Raw genomic sequence first — 17,612 nt, 5'->3', positions numbered from 1 at the left:
AAACTGAGATGAAAAAGGCTCCAAAGAAAGTGGAACAAATTTTATGAGGAAAATAAAAAATCCTTTGGGCACAATGTCGATAAGCTTGATATGTTTATTTGATATCTGGGTGAAGATTTTGTATAGTCAGAGAGTTATAATACTCTGGAACTCAAGAAAGGATCTGAATTCGAATTCATATTTACAACATAATATTGGATGAGATTCCATAAGCAGACAGTGCAGATGGAAAAGAAAACTAAAGAATGAGCCTTAGAATTTAAGTTATAAATTTAAAGGACAGAAGAGAGTACAAGGATACAATGTAGCAAAGGAGATTGAGAGAAATGGATTTGGTGTAGAAGGAAAATCAAGGAAAGAAATGAATCCAGGAAAGCAAGTGTACAAAGTGTTTGTAGGTTAGGGAGTGAGACAGAATCTAATGATGACAGGCAAGAAGTACTGACCATCTTATGTGAGAATAGAGGTTATGGGTGAAACTTCAAAAGATAGAAGCAATTTCCATTGAGTATTGGGGATTAAATGGGTCAAGATTTGGGGAAGGTTAATTACAGAGTGGGAGAAGACAGAAATGGAGACATGTTTAGAGAAAACTCTCAAGGTGTTTGCTACGAAGGGAGGAAAACGTGAAGTCAAGGCAAATCAGAGCTTTTGTTTATCTGTTTTGCGTAAGTTGTAAAACGTTGTAACACATTTGTAACCTGATGAGAGTGATTCAAAATAAAAAGAAAATGTATATTTCAGGAGATAATGAACAACTGCAGGCAAATTTTTCTTTAGTCATCAATAAAGAAGGAAATTAGTATGAAAGTGGCAAAGTTGGCCCTAGAAAGGGTCGGGGGTTTAGCACATCCATTGTAACTGGAAGGATTGTGGGGGATATAGGTGCATATGCAGGTCGAAAGCAGATCTGATGGTGAGAAGATGAGGCAATTCAGTTCACTCTCTCTTTTTTTTAAGTATATTTTATTGATTATATTGTTACAATAGTTCCAATTTTTCCCCTTTGCTACCCTCCACCCAGCACCCACTCCGCCCCCAGCAATCCCCCCCAAATCCATGCCCATGGTTTGTACGTACAAGCTCCCCCGCTTCACCCTTTCATATATTCTTCTTTTTTTAATAAATAAATGATTAATTAATTATTTTAATAATAAAAAATAACTATCCCTCCCTCTCAGATATTAAGACCCTTTATAATCTTATAAAGGATAATGTACGAAGGTCTCGAGCTCCTCTAGCTGCTTCAAGCTGGACATGGTCATCATCCTACCTATCCTTGGGTCCAGAAATCCATAATAAGAGTGGGGGTGTGGAGGGGAGGGTGGCCTTCCCACATGGGGAAGGATCATACAGACTCCAGGTCAGTTGGCTGTCCCCGGACAACGGTATGCTTGATTTAATAGGCTGGCATCCTTGTTGTATCCTGGGGGCAACAGATTTGGCAAAGGGGTTAAAAGACATCATTCAATCCATAACTACTAGATGACAAAAGGCAGGGATTAATTTTTCAATGTCCCACATTAGGGGAAAAAAGAAAAAGGGCTTCTTTGGAGGAAGGTGTCCTAGGCACATCTCACCTATCCAAAACCCTTTTGCCCATTATACTTAGTTTGGGCTGAGGGAAATATTTTAGGTTTCCCCCCTCTCAGACCTCTGGGCCCTTTCCCTCCAAGCCATTCGGATAGAAAAGAGAAACCAGTTTTAAAGTGAAGCCCACAGACCACCCCGTTCTTCATCAACCCAGCCAGTTCACTCTCTTTTTAAATGAAATATAAAATGAGGACATCATCTTAGACTAGAGTAGGGGAAGCAATATTGGGAATTTAAAGAAAGGTATTTGCTTGTCCATCAAAGAGAGAAGGACTTCATCCTAGAAATATAGTAGCCTTGCTAGGCAGTCCTGGGGGTCCACCTGAGATTTATAGTTACAGATTAGAATGATCCCAGTTTCCATAGTTGCATTTTATTCAGTTATGATTGGTTAGTGATACACATAGGAACTTTGAAATCTGGTTTTACCCAAGATAATGAGATAATGTATCTGGAAGTTAAAATGTAAGAAAAGAAAAACAAGGAAAATCTGAACATTGTTCTTTTTTCAGCTCAGACCTTACTTAGCTAAAAGTAAAATAATGTCAGATATTAGTTAGCTTCAACAAATAGCTTTATGTGTTATTGTTTTATATAAGAAAAGGCTAAAAAGGGCCAGAATTTATGTAATTTTCTCATCTTTATGTTTGCTGCTGTAGATCTAAGCATACATCCAAGGACAGAAGTGGAAGGGCAGGTTCCTCAGCTGTACCTGTCCTTTCCCAGAACTTCTCTATCCAACGCTGACTTTACTCTTGCTGGTCAGAAATATGTTATATGCTCATGCCAAGATGCAGAGAGACTGGGGAAGTTATTTAGCTTTTTAAACATCACTAGGTTAGAAGATGTTCGAGAGCAGGGAATCGGGAATGATGGTTCAATCAACCAAGAACTTTGACACAGTGTGATGGGCAGAGAGATAAACTAAACTACAACAGGCAAGCAAAAATAATAACTGGTTGGAAGATAATTTTCAGTGCCTTTATAAAGATAGATCAATTTACCAATCATCATGAAATCAGGAATAAGAAAATAAAAACATGTTCAGAGAAGCATTAAGAAAAAAAACTCTCACCATTGTCTTTCCATTAGAGATATTTTAAAATCATGCTTCCATTAGGTTTAAAAATATATAGGAAGTTCTGAAACTGTTTAAGTATTTATGTGCTTTTAAGGTTTATTTCGGATAAACAGTATGTGAATACTTACTGAAGTATACTATTCATTTGTTAATTTATTCATATAACAATTCTTATTACTTCTGTTAATGAGACAATAAACTTGCCTTCAAAGACATGTAAAGATGTCTGTAACAATTCCAGCATGTAACGGATTTATATTAGTACTTTAAAAAATAGAAGTACCATAATTTTACCCTTTAGCAATGAATGTATTAAATATTTTAGAGGTATGTTGTGCTTGAAATAATTGGTCTCAAAAGGTCAGTAAAAAGATAAGAACAAAAACAGATTGAAACAACAACATTCACCTTAATGAGAGAAATCAAACCACAGACAGACAAATATCGATGTGAGAGAGAAGCATCGATCTGTTGCCTTCCATACGTGCCTGACCAGGGATGGAACCTGCAACCTAGGAATGTGCCCTGACTGCGCATCAAACGCTCAACATTTTGGTACAGGGACAAAGTCCAACCAACTGACCCCCCTGGCCAGGGCAAGAGTAATATTTCTTAAGAAAGACACTTCCTTAATGCCTTTGTATAAGCATTTTATTTTAAAAATCCTTTTTAGTGTAAGGAAAGGGCGGAGTGTCTAAAAAACATACTAGAAAAAATTCAAATTTTTTTTATATGCAGAAATGTATATAAAGAAAACAAGTCAAACTATTGCTTAAAAAAATAGGTTGTAAATTCTCTGAAAAACGGGACTGCTTAAATCTGTGTCATGTAATTGTGCCTAATAAACATGACACAAATATGTGGCTTAATGCTTTGATAGATAAAGACAGATGCAATTTGCCAATAGGATATCATTTCTGTTGGTAACACATGGAACTGAAATCACAGTGCTTAGAATGAATGAAAATTTAGAAGTGAAGAAAGTTTTAACACATAAGAACAAAGAATGGTGCCTGCAATGATTTAACTTCCTCCACTTTTTTCCTGTAAAACAGTGTTTGTGTAATATTTACTGCCTAATTACAAAATTAATAAATTCCTTAACATTTTGAACCATTTTGGTAGGTAATACAATTGCAGTTGTAAGAGATTTATTCTATAATTTTTTAACCCTTTGGCATATTGCTTCAGATTCCCATGTCTATGAATGAGTATGTAACAGGATGTTGTAGTATTTAATAGGTAATATATTTTTAATTAGAAGCTTACAATGTTTTGTTTGTGGCATTAAACATATTTACATATTCTATCTATGTAGATAATGATAAAAGTGCTGTACTAATACAGACATTTATGTTACTTTTTAATAGGTGTAAACCATGAGAAGAATCTGAGAACCAAAATTTTATCTGGGCTCATAGTAAAACCTTTTAAAAGAAAAGTCTTTCTGGTCTAATTCCCATGCAGTGCTTTATTTATAGAAATTTTTAGTTATTTGTCAATTATACCTCAATAAATCTGGGAAAAAGTTATGAAGTGTAAAATTTATAGGTGAATTACAATCCCAGGATGATGTCTTTAACTATAGAATGTTTGTCTCAAAAATTAAATGTACAAGTTTGTTTACTTTCCCATAACTTAAACAAACAAAAACCCATGAACATATGTGAGCACTGCCTATAAAGCAAAGAAAGGAATCACCGTGCAACTTTTAGAAATTTTTCTCAGTCAGTGATCCTTGAGATAAAGAATCTAAATGATATTGCATATCAATTTGATGGTAATATCTCTACTGAAATACTTTGTAACACTGTGTTAAATAATATGTAACATTTACATATTGAAAAATACTGGAAGAAAGTTTATTTCAACACATGAAGAAAAATCAAGAAACATTCAAATTTGATTAGGAAAATGGATAGTAGGCTGAAAGTCATTTGCTTCAGCACTTATGCTTCTAGTCATATTTAAGATCTAGTAGAGGAATCTCAAATTCTAATCCAATGATAGAGACACACTAACACCCTAGGTCTTATCAAGTAAAAACTGTAACTGTCAACTGAGTCTACATCACATTCTGACCCAGATCACATTCATTTGCTCAACAGAAAAATATATGTCATCTTCATAGAAAAGTGGAATTCTGGGTCAGAATAAGCACAGTTTGCAGGAGAAAAAATTCTGTTAATGTAACTCTCCTTGCCCTAGGCAGTAACCCTGAACATGTTTTCTGTGGAATTTGCGTTTCCTAGTGTTTCAAGGTCTCTTGTTTCAAATCTGCACCACTTTGGGAGAGACTGAACAGAGAGTCAGTGCGCAGGGCCCTGTCACTAGTATGAATACTGCTTTCCTTATCCTTTCTTAAGGGAAATCTATTTCTTTAAAGCCAAAAAATCCTCTTACTTGTTTTATCACTGGGAAAACAAATAAAGTGAAGCTAAATGAAGAATAATGTCACTTACAAACTCTAATAAGGGCATAAAGGATTTAATAAAATTTAACCACAATGAACATATCAATACAGAGGAAACTACAGTCTGATGAGAATCACAACAGTAAGATGTAATTAAATATAATATCAAAGACTCTATTAAAACTCATAAATACATGTATGTGCACTTTATTCTGTACTATCAAATTGAAGACAAATCTGATGATTTATATTTACTTACTAAAAAAGCAATTCTAATGAATCACCTTTAGAAGGACAGATGACATAATATAACTAAAATATTAATGGACTTGAGGCTCTAAGATGTAAATTTGTTAACATTACCATTTATGTTTCAACTTATCCAGTTATATTAACTACCTCGGATTCTATTTCTTCATATTAAGTATGGAGGTTATAAGATCTACCTTACATAGTTATTGTGAAAATATACAATTCATGTAAAAATTTTAATTGAAAATATACAAATATTATTAGAATGGAATGTCTATATTCAATGTATTTAAATTTTTTGAATTTAAAAGAAGTGTATAGGACCACATAAATATCTAATTTACTTCTATGGAAAGGAATATTTTCTATATCAGGATAGAAAAATTTTGACATTTTTATTTATGTTAGATTATTTCCCATTGAAAATGAATTGAATTGTTAGGCACTACATGTTCTATAAAATCCATGAGTACCTTGAGCTTGATGTCAGCCAAATCTTATGTTCTTCTTATATGAACTTGCTATGTTTAAACTGCTTACATAATTAATACACTATTGAAAATGTTATTTCCAAAGTTATATTTTCTATCTCAGTTGGCAAGTGACTGCAAGAAGTTTTTGAAATAAAGAATCAACATGTTTTGGACCAACTATATTTTTCTTAGAGCAAGAGCAAATTAAGAAACATGGAGTCCATTGCTGAAAATACATTTAACCTCTGGCTTATCCTTGACTCATGCTTTTGTCTGATGGCCACTGTAAAATTTTTAGAAGGAAAATAAGATAAAGGTTGATAGCCAGTGTTAATTTTAGCAAAAAATATATAGGACTGCAGAAAACCATGACATCTGACCCTAATTTATGAACCATTATTTAAATTATATGTACATATATATTACAGTTAATAATTAACTATCTCAGCAAGTGAAACATCCTAATACTAAAACACTATGATTCGCGCGCGCGCGCGCGCGCGCACACACACACACACACACACACACACACACTGTGTAGACTTATTAGCTTCGGGTGTCTTAGATTCTCTAAACTGGACTAACGGTAGGATCAACATTTCCTGCTCACATAGGGTGGCTTTGAGAGTGAATGTATTACTGTTGATATTTACACTGGCACAAACTGAGACTGTCCAAGTCAAAATGAGGCATATCGTTATTTGAGACTTAAAGGTATTTTATTTCATGACATTACTAGGCAGGATCTAGAGACAAATTTATAAGATTGCAGGAATTTTCCAGCTGTGTTTATTTTTTATCACTTTAAGTAAAGAATATATTTGTGTGTATTTAGACTGAGTTATTTGATAGAGGCCCCAATAATGAGTTAGAAGCAGACAAATAATTAAAACTCATATTGGTCTGACTCTAAACAATCTTTTAGTACCATATGCCACTGTAAGGGAAAAAATGGATATCAAAGTTAAACACAAAATTATAATGTTAGAAGTACTATTTTACCATCTTCTGTGACTTGAAAAGTTTAGTATACACAAACTTTGTTAAAGTTATCTTACTAGCCTTTTGTTTTTGTTTTTTACCTCCTATTTAAATTTAAAATTAAAAAAATCCGTTAAAACTTGAGTTCCTACCAATAAACAGTGAAGCAACTATAAGTTTGGACAAATGAATCCTGAAGACACGTCTTCAACTTGTTTAGTTTAATTTACAAACTTCTAACAGTGGAACTCTCTGGTTTAAAATATACCATCAATTTGTTATAGGACTTCAAATTATTTCCTTTATATTTAATTAAAAGTTATTATATATTCAAGAAATTAAAATGATATACCTATATTATCAATTTAAAATTATTTTGTTTGGTGATACACCTATGAAATGCTCTCATAGACTTTGCATTCTTTAGAATTACTATATTATTCAGAGTATTAGTTCCACCAAATTTACAATTTTGAAGAAAATACCACTGTACATTTTTTTGTAAGATAGTCTGCCTTTGGCATTAAGTGGAAATGGTATAACAGAATAGTTTTAGAACCATATGAGTTTTAATAATAAATTATATTGACTTCACTGCATTGGTTTGTAATCTGATATTTGGAAGGAAACACATCCATGAAGGAATATATTTGGGTGTTTCTAAAATCAGGTTTCATGTTTTCTCTCACATTTTATATTCTTAAGGAGTAGCATTGCTCAAATGCAGTAATGAATGATAAGAATATTATTATATGAGTAATATAGTTTGGGGACACACTATTCTTTTATATATAACTGTTTAAGCAATAGAATGTAAACTAGTGCGCGGTCTCTGAACTTATAGGTAAAATTATGAAAACCAGAGTATATGGTTTTAAACAAATTAGCCAAGTTCATTTGTCATTCAGAATTCTTATATTAGTTTCTATAAGTACTTGGATGATATCAGTCTGTTTATACTACTTACACTTTTTTGTGTTTCATAATTCTTTTTTATAACACACCCTCAGTATATTGTATTGTGTGTTCACCACCCCAAGTCAAGTCTCCTTCCACCACCATTTACCCCCTCCTGCTTCCCCCGACCCCTTCTTTGTCTGGTAATCACTATACTGATGTCTGTCTATGAGGTTTTTTGTTTTGTTTTGTTATTTTTGTTTTTTGCTTAATCCCTTAATCAGTAGTGGGAGGGGATATCTGTTTCATTAGACTATTTTTCAAATCACAGACAAGGGTAAACAATCAATGAATGTTATCCTTTTAGTTGAAGCTTGGACTTGACACTTGAAGTGTCCTATCTTTTGTACTTTAAGGGTTCCAACCACTTTTAATGGGCAGGGCAATGACAACAAACAATACTCCTGTTATAACTAAGGGACCACAGACTATGTCCTTTGGTTTTGACCCTTGTAATCGCGTTAACAATGTCCTATCTCAGCCTCTGAGAGGTTCCTGTGACTCAAATGGAAGAGGGAACACTTTCAGAAAGCATAGCTTAGCTGGCAATAACTAATATTAGACTAGGAAAGATATATAGCATTTTAAAGAAACAGTTTAAGTAGTTGTACACTCTTTATCCAAAGGGTACTCACAAATAGTGAAGTATTAACTCTCAGGGAAAAAAAAAGGACAACTATCATGTCTTACATCTACAAATATCTAGAAGTCATAGAAATTGGAGAAGTAGAATGTGTGTAAGTAGTATTAACTTTTCAAATTAGCTTGGTTTTGTGAAAACATGATGTTAATGTTATGAAACAGTAGTAATTAAAAGTCTCAGATACATTAAACTATTATTAATAGATAATACATGCAAAAGTACTTAGATTATAAAAGTGGGCAGGAAATATTAAAATGAAATCTTAATTGAAAAGAACCAAGAAAACATTCAAGAAAGAAAAGAAAGCAAGGTTGTTATTATAAAAATAGACTTTCAGATAATTATTGATTTTTGTGCTTTTCATAAATTTCATAAACTTTTGTTTCAAAAAGAAATTAATACATTGCAGTAAATTAGAGATTTCCCATGAGTAAAAATACAAAAATAAGAGCCCCATAGTCTTACTATTCAGAGACAACTACTATTTAGTGTTTTGTTGTATATTATTCCAAATATCTTTATGATATACACACGCAGTGTGCATGTACACACATACACCTGCACAGATACACATTCAATTTTTCCCTAATTGAGATCCTACTATTTGTAACCCAATGTTTTCAATTTATGGTCCACATGTTTCCATGATAATAAATTTCCATCTCATCTACTACTTAATTCCTATTCAAACTTCTAAGTTATCTGAAAAACATCTATACAGGTAGTTTGCACAAACTAGAATCCAATCCAGAATTGCATTTCACATCTGTATCATTAAAACTATTAAATCTTCTTAATCAAGACTGGTACCCTTCCCATGATATTCACTTCTTAAAGAGAACATTCAAGTTGCTTTATATCATAGAACAGCCCCCCTTCTTGATTCCACTGGTTGCTTCCTTGTGGTTAACAGTTTGTTTTTGTTTCAAGTTAATTACGTTGAGTATGAAAAATTTGGCCTTTCAAAATCTCCAACAAAACATTTAAGTGTGAACTTTAGATTCAGAAACTTGTTTTTTCCTTCTTCAGGTTGTTTCTACTTTTATTTCTGTAGTGTTTTAAGAAGAGATAAAAAGTAAAGAAATGCAAATCAACCAAGGAACAGCTGTGGGGGAATCAATAATAAGCGTTAAGGAAAAAAATATATAGTAGTGATTGTCTACTGAGTTTTTGAACATTTTAGTTTTTAAAGCCATGACCAAAACTGAGTAGTAATGACATGGAAATTGATATTCACCACAAGTAGTTGAAAAGAATCGAAACATGTGGGTCTTATTTTGTTCTATTGTTAGTGATCTTTCTTACAATGAAAAACAAAAGAAACAAAAACCAAATAGAGCATTTATTAAAACTTACAGTGATGTTGGCATATATTTTTATAACTACATACCATTTATTTTGCAAAATAAGAAGAGTAGTTTTAGAGCTTAGTTAAAATCTAGAGTTAACCAAAAGTGGGCACTATACTCAATCACACATAAAAACTTCGCAATTAACAATTGGGCTGAAGTAATAAAAATACAACCCGTTTTATAGTAGTGGCTTTTCAGGGGTATGTTAAGCATTTAAGCTAAAAATTATGCCTTGAGTTGAAAACTGAAAGTATTTACTGAAATACATATGTAACTGTCATGCTCAAAATTGTGACCTTACACCAACCAAAACACATCACAATGAAGAGTTTGTGTCCACACTATTGTTTAATTTTCTCAGCATAGATTTGTATGTCTTTAGAAGATTTTATTTAGGAAAGTCTAGTTGAATTATAGAAACATTTCAATATGCTATGGTACTTTCATCTGTTAGAAAACAACCTTTAGGATAAACTAGTTTTTAAGGATTTTCTACAGTTTTATATAGCAATATAAAAAGTAATAATCTTTAAAACATATGACCTCATGTATAGAAGACATTACACAGATTTTTTTATGGAGCTCTTTAAATTTTTTAAGTTTTTATTTAGTATTGTCTGCTATCATTATTTCTGACCTGTCTTTAAGCAAGGTTTATTTTGCAAGAGCAAGTGATCTTTTTTTCCTAAAAGAATGCAGCTGTAGAGAGTAGATTCTTTTACAAATAGAAATATAAGATATAAAATATTTACTGTGGAAAGCATAAGTGTTCAGGGAATTCTTTTTTAGTTTTGATGTCTTTCATGGCTTCATGGTCAAATATATATTAGATAACACCTATGTGTTTCACTCCAGGCTATTTGCTATAGCATATAAAATTAATATATTTCAGGGCTTTGACCACAGAAAGCTCATAGATACTACTGGGAAGGGTCTAGTCAAGGAATGTGTATAAATGACTCATGGACATGGACAATGGGGAGGGATATGATTGCGGGAGAAGGGGTGGGCTGGGTGGGGGAGAGAAAAGGGGGGAAAGTGGAACAACTGTAATTGAAAAACAAAAATAGAAAAGAAAAAAAAAAGGAAGTTAAAACAACCACTCTTACTTTTAAAGCAAGGAAAAATTTTAACTTAAAAAGCAATAAAAATGATCAATTTTAAGACTATATCTCAGCTAACAATATTAAAAATAAAAATCTCTATTCAGTCTCTTTCTTAATCCCTTTTTGGTACTATTAACACCTTTTTAGGTAATACCTAATTTGTGGACCTCTTTCATCAGCACGTGATGCTTAGGCACAGTTTTGATAATAATATGTACTCCTGCCCTCGTAACATTGACCCAAATTTTTATCTTTCCCCTGCCACCCAAGTTGCCCTTGCTGGAGTTTGAAGTCGCACTTCTGTCAATACACCTCTCTTATTGGGACCCTCATATTCTGAAGGTGTAGGGCTCAGGGTGTCTCTAGACCACTAACTGTTGCGTTAGAGCATCTTGGTTTTCAGCTGTGTGTGAATTTTATAGACACTTGGCATTGTCTGGAGACATTGTCATGACTGGAGGACAGACGTGCTACTGGCAACTAGTGGATGGAGTTCACTCATGCTGCTAACAGATCCTAAAATGCGCAGACCAGTCCCCCAAAGCAAAAAAGAATAAGCCCAAAATGCCGATAGTGCCACTGTTGAGAAAGCCTGTTTTAGAGAACATTTTGAAAATAATATTATATAATAGAATATAATTAAAATGTATTTCCCATCCACTGATAGAACATTAAAACAATTTAAAATGCTCCTATATTAACATTTTCGCATGAAGGCTTCATTGTTACCATTTTACATTTTTTATGAAATGGCATGTTGTGGCTGCTCATCTCCCAAGATTAGTTGTATGTGCATGGTTTACATTTAAAAAAACAACCCAGAAACCTACTGTTTTTACCATAAAAGTTTTATTACAGCTCTAAAGAGTTTTTATTTTCATGACTTCTAACTGAGTAGATTTGGGATATGTAGATACGTCAACTGCTCTTTCCTCTCCCTCTGTGTTTTCTCTCCTCATGCTTTGTCCTGTCTTTTCTGTTGTGGTTGGCAGAACTCCTCTAATTGCAGCCGGAGTCATTGGAGGGCTCTTCATCCTGGTCATCGTGGGTCTAACATTCGCAGTTTATGTGAGAAGAAAGAGCATCAAAAAGAAAAGAGCCTTGAGAAGATTCCTGGAGACAGAGGTGACATGTTTTTCTCCTTGCTTCGTGTGTTTAGGGATTTTCGTTTAAGTTTGGGAGGTTTAGATGATACTCAATTTTTAACCCAAGTGAAAATTTTGTTCCATTTCCTGCTGAGAGTTTATATTTTATAGTATGTTATACAAAGTTGATCAAAAAGCAGAGTATATAGTAAAAGTAATCAAGGCATGTTCATGGCTTAAAGAGGATAAAGAGTGGAGATCAAAAAAATTACCATAATGAGGAAAAGACAGATCTGTTTCTTTGGGAGGAAGGGTCCCATTATTAAGCCCTAGGATATCACAATAGCAGAGCTACTGTTTTACTAGAAGTAATCTGGGTAGAGAATATCTCAGTAGTCAGATAGACAAGCAATTTATGCTTTAACTAGGGTCATTAAATTGGTAGCCAGTGATCTCATTATTCCAGCAGTGAAAAGCGGAGTTTACAGGATAAAGCTTAGTGTTGTAATCACACAGACCTTACCATGCAATTTATGAGATGCATTTAATATTATGCATGTTAGTTATTGTGAATATGTAAATTAAATTATTATAATTTCTTTTATATTGCTACACTGACTTCTCTAGCAAGCAAGCTGATAGCTTTCATTGCACAGGGTATAGAAGAAAAACAATTACAGAAGAATGTGCATTACCAGATTTCTCTTAACTGGAATATTACTGCTTCCTCCTGATATACACATTCCTGCCAGGCCGAACAATTCAGAGCAAATCTGTTCCAAGTATAACCTTCCCTGGTTTTGTTTTCTTTTTCATTGTCAGTGTGACAGTCTTGACTTTTCCTCTTAACAATAGTGGGATGCAAATGTTCATTCATTCATAAATTTTGCACACTAATAATGAATTAAATGTTAGGTCTTTTCCTCCCGAAGTCAAAATTAGGTAGAAAAACTAGAAGCTCTTTTACAGTTACATAAAAGAAAATACTTTGAGCCCTGGCTGCTGTGGCTCAGTGGATTGAGCGTCGGCCTGCAAACCAAGTGTCGCTGGTTCGATTCCCAGTCAGGACACATGACTAGGTTGCACGTCAGGTCCCCAGTTGGGGGTGTGAGTGAGAGGCAACCACACAGTGATGTTTCTCTTCCTCTCTTTCTCCTCCCCCTTCTCTCTAAAGGTAAATAAACAAAAAACAAACAAATAAGTAATTTAAAAAAAATAAAGAAAGAATACTTTGAAAGGTTTGGCGTTATCGAAATTAGAATGGGTGTCTCATCGATGACATATACAAACCTAAAAAAGTAGCCAACACCTATCTCTGTACCCATAAACCCACCCTGTGCAAAAAAAAAAAAAAAAAAAAAAAAAAAAGTAGGAAATTATGTACATTGGCAAACATAATAGTGATTTTTACTTGAATTGGATGATGAGGGAGCTTGGTTTCCCCCTCACACTTGTGAGTAGAAGTTGGAGTACAGTCCACGTTCCGTGCACATTTTTAGCTTGGCTAAGTAAGATGCCAGAGGCCGATAGAATTTTCCCTCATGTTTAGCTTGGGGCAGTTTGTGAGAGAATTCTCGAAAGTGAATTAACTAAATTTAGAGAGGAGTGGAAGAGAAATTCTGTCTCTTAACTGTGTGCAGAAAAAAATTCATTGTTATGAAAAGAGTCATTTTGTTTCGTTTTGTTCCTATGGTATTTTCTAAGAATGTCCTTCAGAATAGCATTTTATTACTAAATAAAGTCATACTGATTGGTTTCATTAGCAAATTCTATTTTTGTAGTAAGTTTTCATTTAGGACTAAATTAGGTAATTGTTGAACTCATTCCTATCTTTCTCTCAATAAAAGTAAATAAATATGATTTTTTACCATCTAAATGAAAGAGGAATTTTTAAGGGCATCAACTTAAATCCTTAATATTGAAACTGCGAATTTGTTACAGCCTGGTATGTTAGAATGTATTTAAAGTTGATACACTTTCCCAAAACTTCTGCTTCAGATTGTCTTTCCTCTGTTACAAAATAAAAGTAGAAAAAAAATTTTCAACATGCATGTATAAGTGTATGCACTATAAGTTTGATGCTTTGATCGATGCTATAATGTACTAATAAAGAATGACAGGTTCAGTGCCTACATATGGCAAGCAATATTGCAAAGTTGTCTCTCTGTATCATGTACCATTGCATTCTCTTATAATCATCTAAGGTAAATAACGCTATACCTGTTTCACAGCAGTGAAATGAAAGGGGTAAGTTGCTTTCTAAGCCTGTGGTATATGAGTCTATGTGAATATGAGTATGTAAGCTCATACTCTTTCCACCGTATTAGTTTGCAAAATGAAACTATGCTTCTTTTAAAGGTATAATACTCAAGTTCTTGGAAAAAAAATGTGTAGACAATAATAAGCAAGCCGGAGGGCCGTGGTGCACTTAGCCCTGTAAACAAACATCTTGAAATATTGTGGTGGTTTTCAAGATAATTTGAGTAGGAATAGTCCTTACTTATTTCCTTATGCTGAGAAAGAACAAGCTATTTGTCTGCATTTAAAATTCAGCTCCTTTATTTAACTTTTTAAGAAAGAAATTCCTATTTAAGATGCCTTTTTCTTGACGGTAGATAAAAATCTCAAATTTGAACGTAGGATATGGACTTTTTGGTACCCTGAGTCTCTCCATTGTCTATATTTTATTTTCTCACATAGGCGAGAAACGTACACACACGCACATCGTCCCCCTTGCTTATTCACCTTCTCTGACTGAGTGGCATCTAACCTATGACAGCGAACATTATTAGCCCAAACTTACCCCCTTTGGCCACACCTAACCCACTTTATGATCTGGTGTTTCCCACCTTCCAGATCCGTTCCACTCCCTTTATGTATTTATTCCTCCTCCTCCTTGACACTGTGTCCAAACTCTTCTTTATGATGCCAGTGTCCTCTTTTATGACAACCCATTTTTATCATCTCAAGAACAGTTTTAAAGTGTTCCTTTTTTTAGGAAGCCGAACCTAATGAACCTCACTCGCTGGTGGTGGTGTATTCCTTTGCATTTTCTAACATTCACTTATGATCTTGAATCAATTAATCGAATTTTAGAACTTTGAAGCCAGTAGGTATGTACGTAAACTGTGTTCAAGGGCAATCACCAGATATAAGCATCACTTGGAGTCCTGTAAAATGCAAATTTCAGCCCAAACCATAGACCTAATGAAGAAAAACCTGCATTATCACAAGAACTTCAAGTAATTCGTATGTACATAAAAGTTTTAGAAGCGCTGTCCAGGAATATTGGCATTGTGCTACATATTTTTTAAATCTTCTGGTGTGTTTCTCTCGGCTTTTAAGTGCCAAGAAGGCAACATTTTATTGTTTTATGGACTAAATCTTTTTAACTAAGAAAAATAACATTACTAGAGAATGCTGCCATAACTAAAATCTCCAAGCCTTAGTTGAAGATGGGAAAAAAAAAAATAGCAATGAGAGCCCCTAATTAGTCTCGAAGTTTTTATAAAAGTTTTTAAAAATCTACATCTCCTAGCCTATTATGCTTCTAGTTAGACACACATTTATTCCTTGAGCTCACCAGGCAGAGCATGAGAAGAGAAAAGATAGGGTCTGAAGGAACAGTGACTGATCCATATTACAAAAATACTGTTTTTTCAAGAAAAATGGGCTTGTGTGTTTTTGTATGTGTGAGAAAGGGAACCAGCCACAGACAAAGAGAGAGAAGCACTGATTGTTGGATTGAAAGTTGTAACATGTATTTTTCTTTTTTTCTTTTTTCTTTTTGTCTTTCTTAGTTGGTGGAACCCTTAACTCCCAGTGGCACAGCGCCCAATCAAGCTCAACTTCGTATTTTGAAAGAAACTGAGCTCAAAAGAGTAAAAGTACTTGGCTCAGGTGCATTTGGAACCGTGTATAAAGTAAGTAAAAAACAAGATACGCCATCAGTTATTTTAAGTTTTGCCCCAGGCTTGTTTTAAATAATAGCCAGAGTTAGTGCTCTAACCAACCCAATTCCCTTTTAATATCAGAGAGAAAAACCTTTATAGTATTGAGATGTCGAGGCACAGATCAATTCATTAATTTTTATTAAGGCAGTTAGGAACAGATACAGACACGAGAAAGCAGGAAACTGGTACAAAGCCAAAGAATAGATAGTTCTTTCTATCCATGCCCTTCTGAGCCTCTTTTGATACCATCTCCCCTTTCGAAAAGTTTGTCCTCATCCAAAATATCCAGCTCCAGCCAATCCCCTTTCCCCTACACAGTGCTCTGTGAAATCCCAGACAGGCTGTTATTCCAAACCTCTCCCCATTCAGCTAATCCACACACGTATGCTGATACCTTCATAGGACAGGATGAGTTCCTAAACCACTTTTTGTCATGTAGGATTTAATAAAAATTCTCCAGTTTTGATGTCCTCACTGTGATACGCAAACTAAACAAGTGACTACATTTGTGAAATTCGAGTCAGACAGAAGGGAAGGCTGGCATCGTGGCTTTTCAATAAGAGGAACATTTCTGGAAAGGGAAAGCTCCAAGGATGGCATTTGCATGTTTACTTATTTCGCTTAATTACAAAACCAGTTCAGAGGTCAGGCCACAGATTAATGGTGCTGCAATTTACTTTTAATGGTAAATAACAAGAATAAGAAACTCTGCTTGGTTAACACTAAATTACTTCTTGTGAGGTTCATTTTTCCAAGTCCCAAATTTACTTTTGCCATTTTTATATATTCCTTAAAGTCACATGCAAGCCTGTATTTTTTATACACATATCTGTGAAAATAGACTGGATCTTAGGAATTTTGCGTTTTTAAATATTCAGTTGTTTTCTATTTAAAACAAGGATTTTTAGACAGAAATCATTAACAACTAAATATAAACATTAATTGTCTCTACTTTGTGTTAAAACTAATCAAGTTTTTAAAATATAAAATCATTTTATTCTAGGGTTAAAATTCTGAAGTATCTTAGTATCTTAGTATCCATGTTTTATTCAATTAAATTCAAAATTATTAACTGAGCATCTAATTGAATAGACACTACTGGAGGATGAATTGATGCCTTCCAGATTTTAATTCTTTGTTCGAAGAAGCGCAACTTTCCTGTTTCTCTATTTTTATTATGCTAATAAAAATAGACTACCATTTTAAAGACAACGCAATCTTGGATTGTTACAAGTGTATTGTCACCCTTATACTTTTCAATTTTATAGGATTTGGAAATTGAATATTACTTTAAATGAAGGATACCATTTAACTCAAGACTAAATATGATCTTCTGACTTCAGCTGGGAACAATATTACCCATTTCAATATTTTTTCAAAAGCCTTATCAATATTATAATTAAGAACAATTATTTGCTTATTTTTCATGATGAACCTTTATTGAAAATACTTGCATTGAAAGGTTATAGAATATTCCATAAGTATGTCTGAATTATAAATGCAGTATGTATGGTTGACCCTATGTGGTAATTAACATGTTACTTGTCACAAGGACATACTGTCTAAAATATGAAGAATTATTCTTGACTACACAAATGCAAACTGACTCAGGCAATTATTTGGTTAATTACCTCTCCTGGTTGGAGATTATTGTGTTTAAATATAAAAAATGAGTCAATATTTTGTATATCAGCATAGTGGAATTTTTGTCTGGACAGGCCTA

General features: G+C 33.7%; 1 protein-coding gene across 1 annotated transcript in view; it reads left to right on the top strand.

The window, feature by feature from the left end:
* ERBB4 (erb-b2 receptor tyrosine kinase 4) overlaps positions 1-17,612 on the top strand; it is a 280,681-nt gene that overhangs the window by 44,315 nt on the left and 218,754 nt on the right. The window contains 3 exon segments of the mRNA XM_090288231.1: positions 2,537-2,551; positions 11,867-11,976; positions 15,737-15,859. Of these exon segments, the coding sequence (XP_090144357.1) occupies positions 2,537-2,551; positions 11,867-11,976; positions 15,737-15,859 (248 nt within the window).

Source organism: Furipterus horrens, unplaced genomic scaffold, assembly GCF_987537825.1.
Source record: "Furipterus horrens unplaced genomic scaffold, mFurHor1.1.pri manual_scaffold_1, whole genome shotgun sequence".
Classification (NCBI taxonomy): domain Eukaryota; kingdom Metazoa; phylum Chordata; class Mammalia; order Chiroptera; family Furipteridae; genus Furipterus; species Furipterus horrens.
Note: the sequence above shows the minus strand (reverse complement) of the source record. Positions and strands in the feature narration are given on the sequence as shown.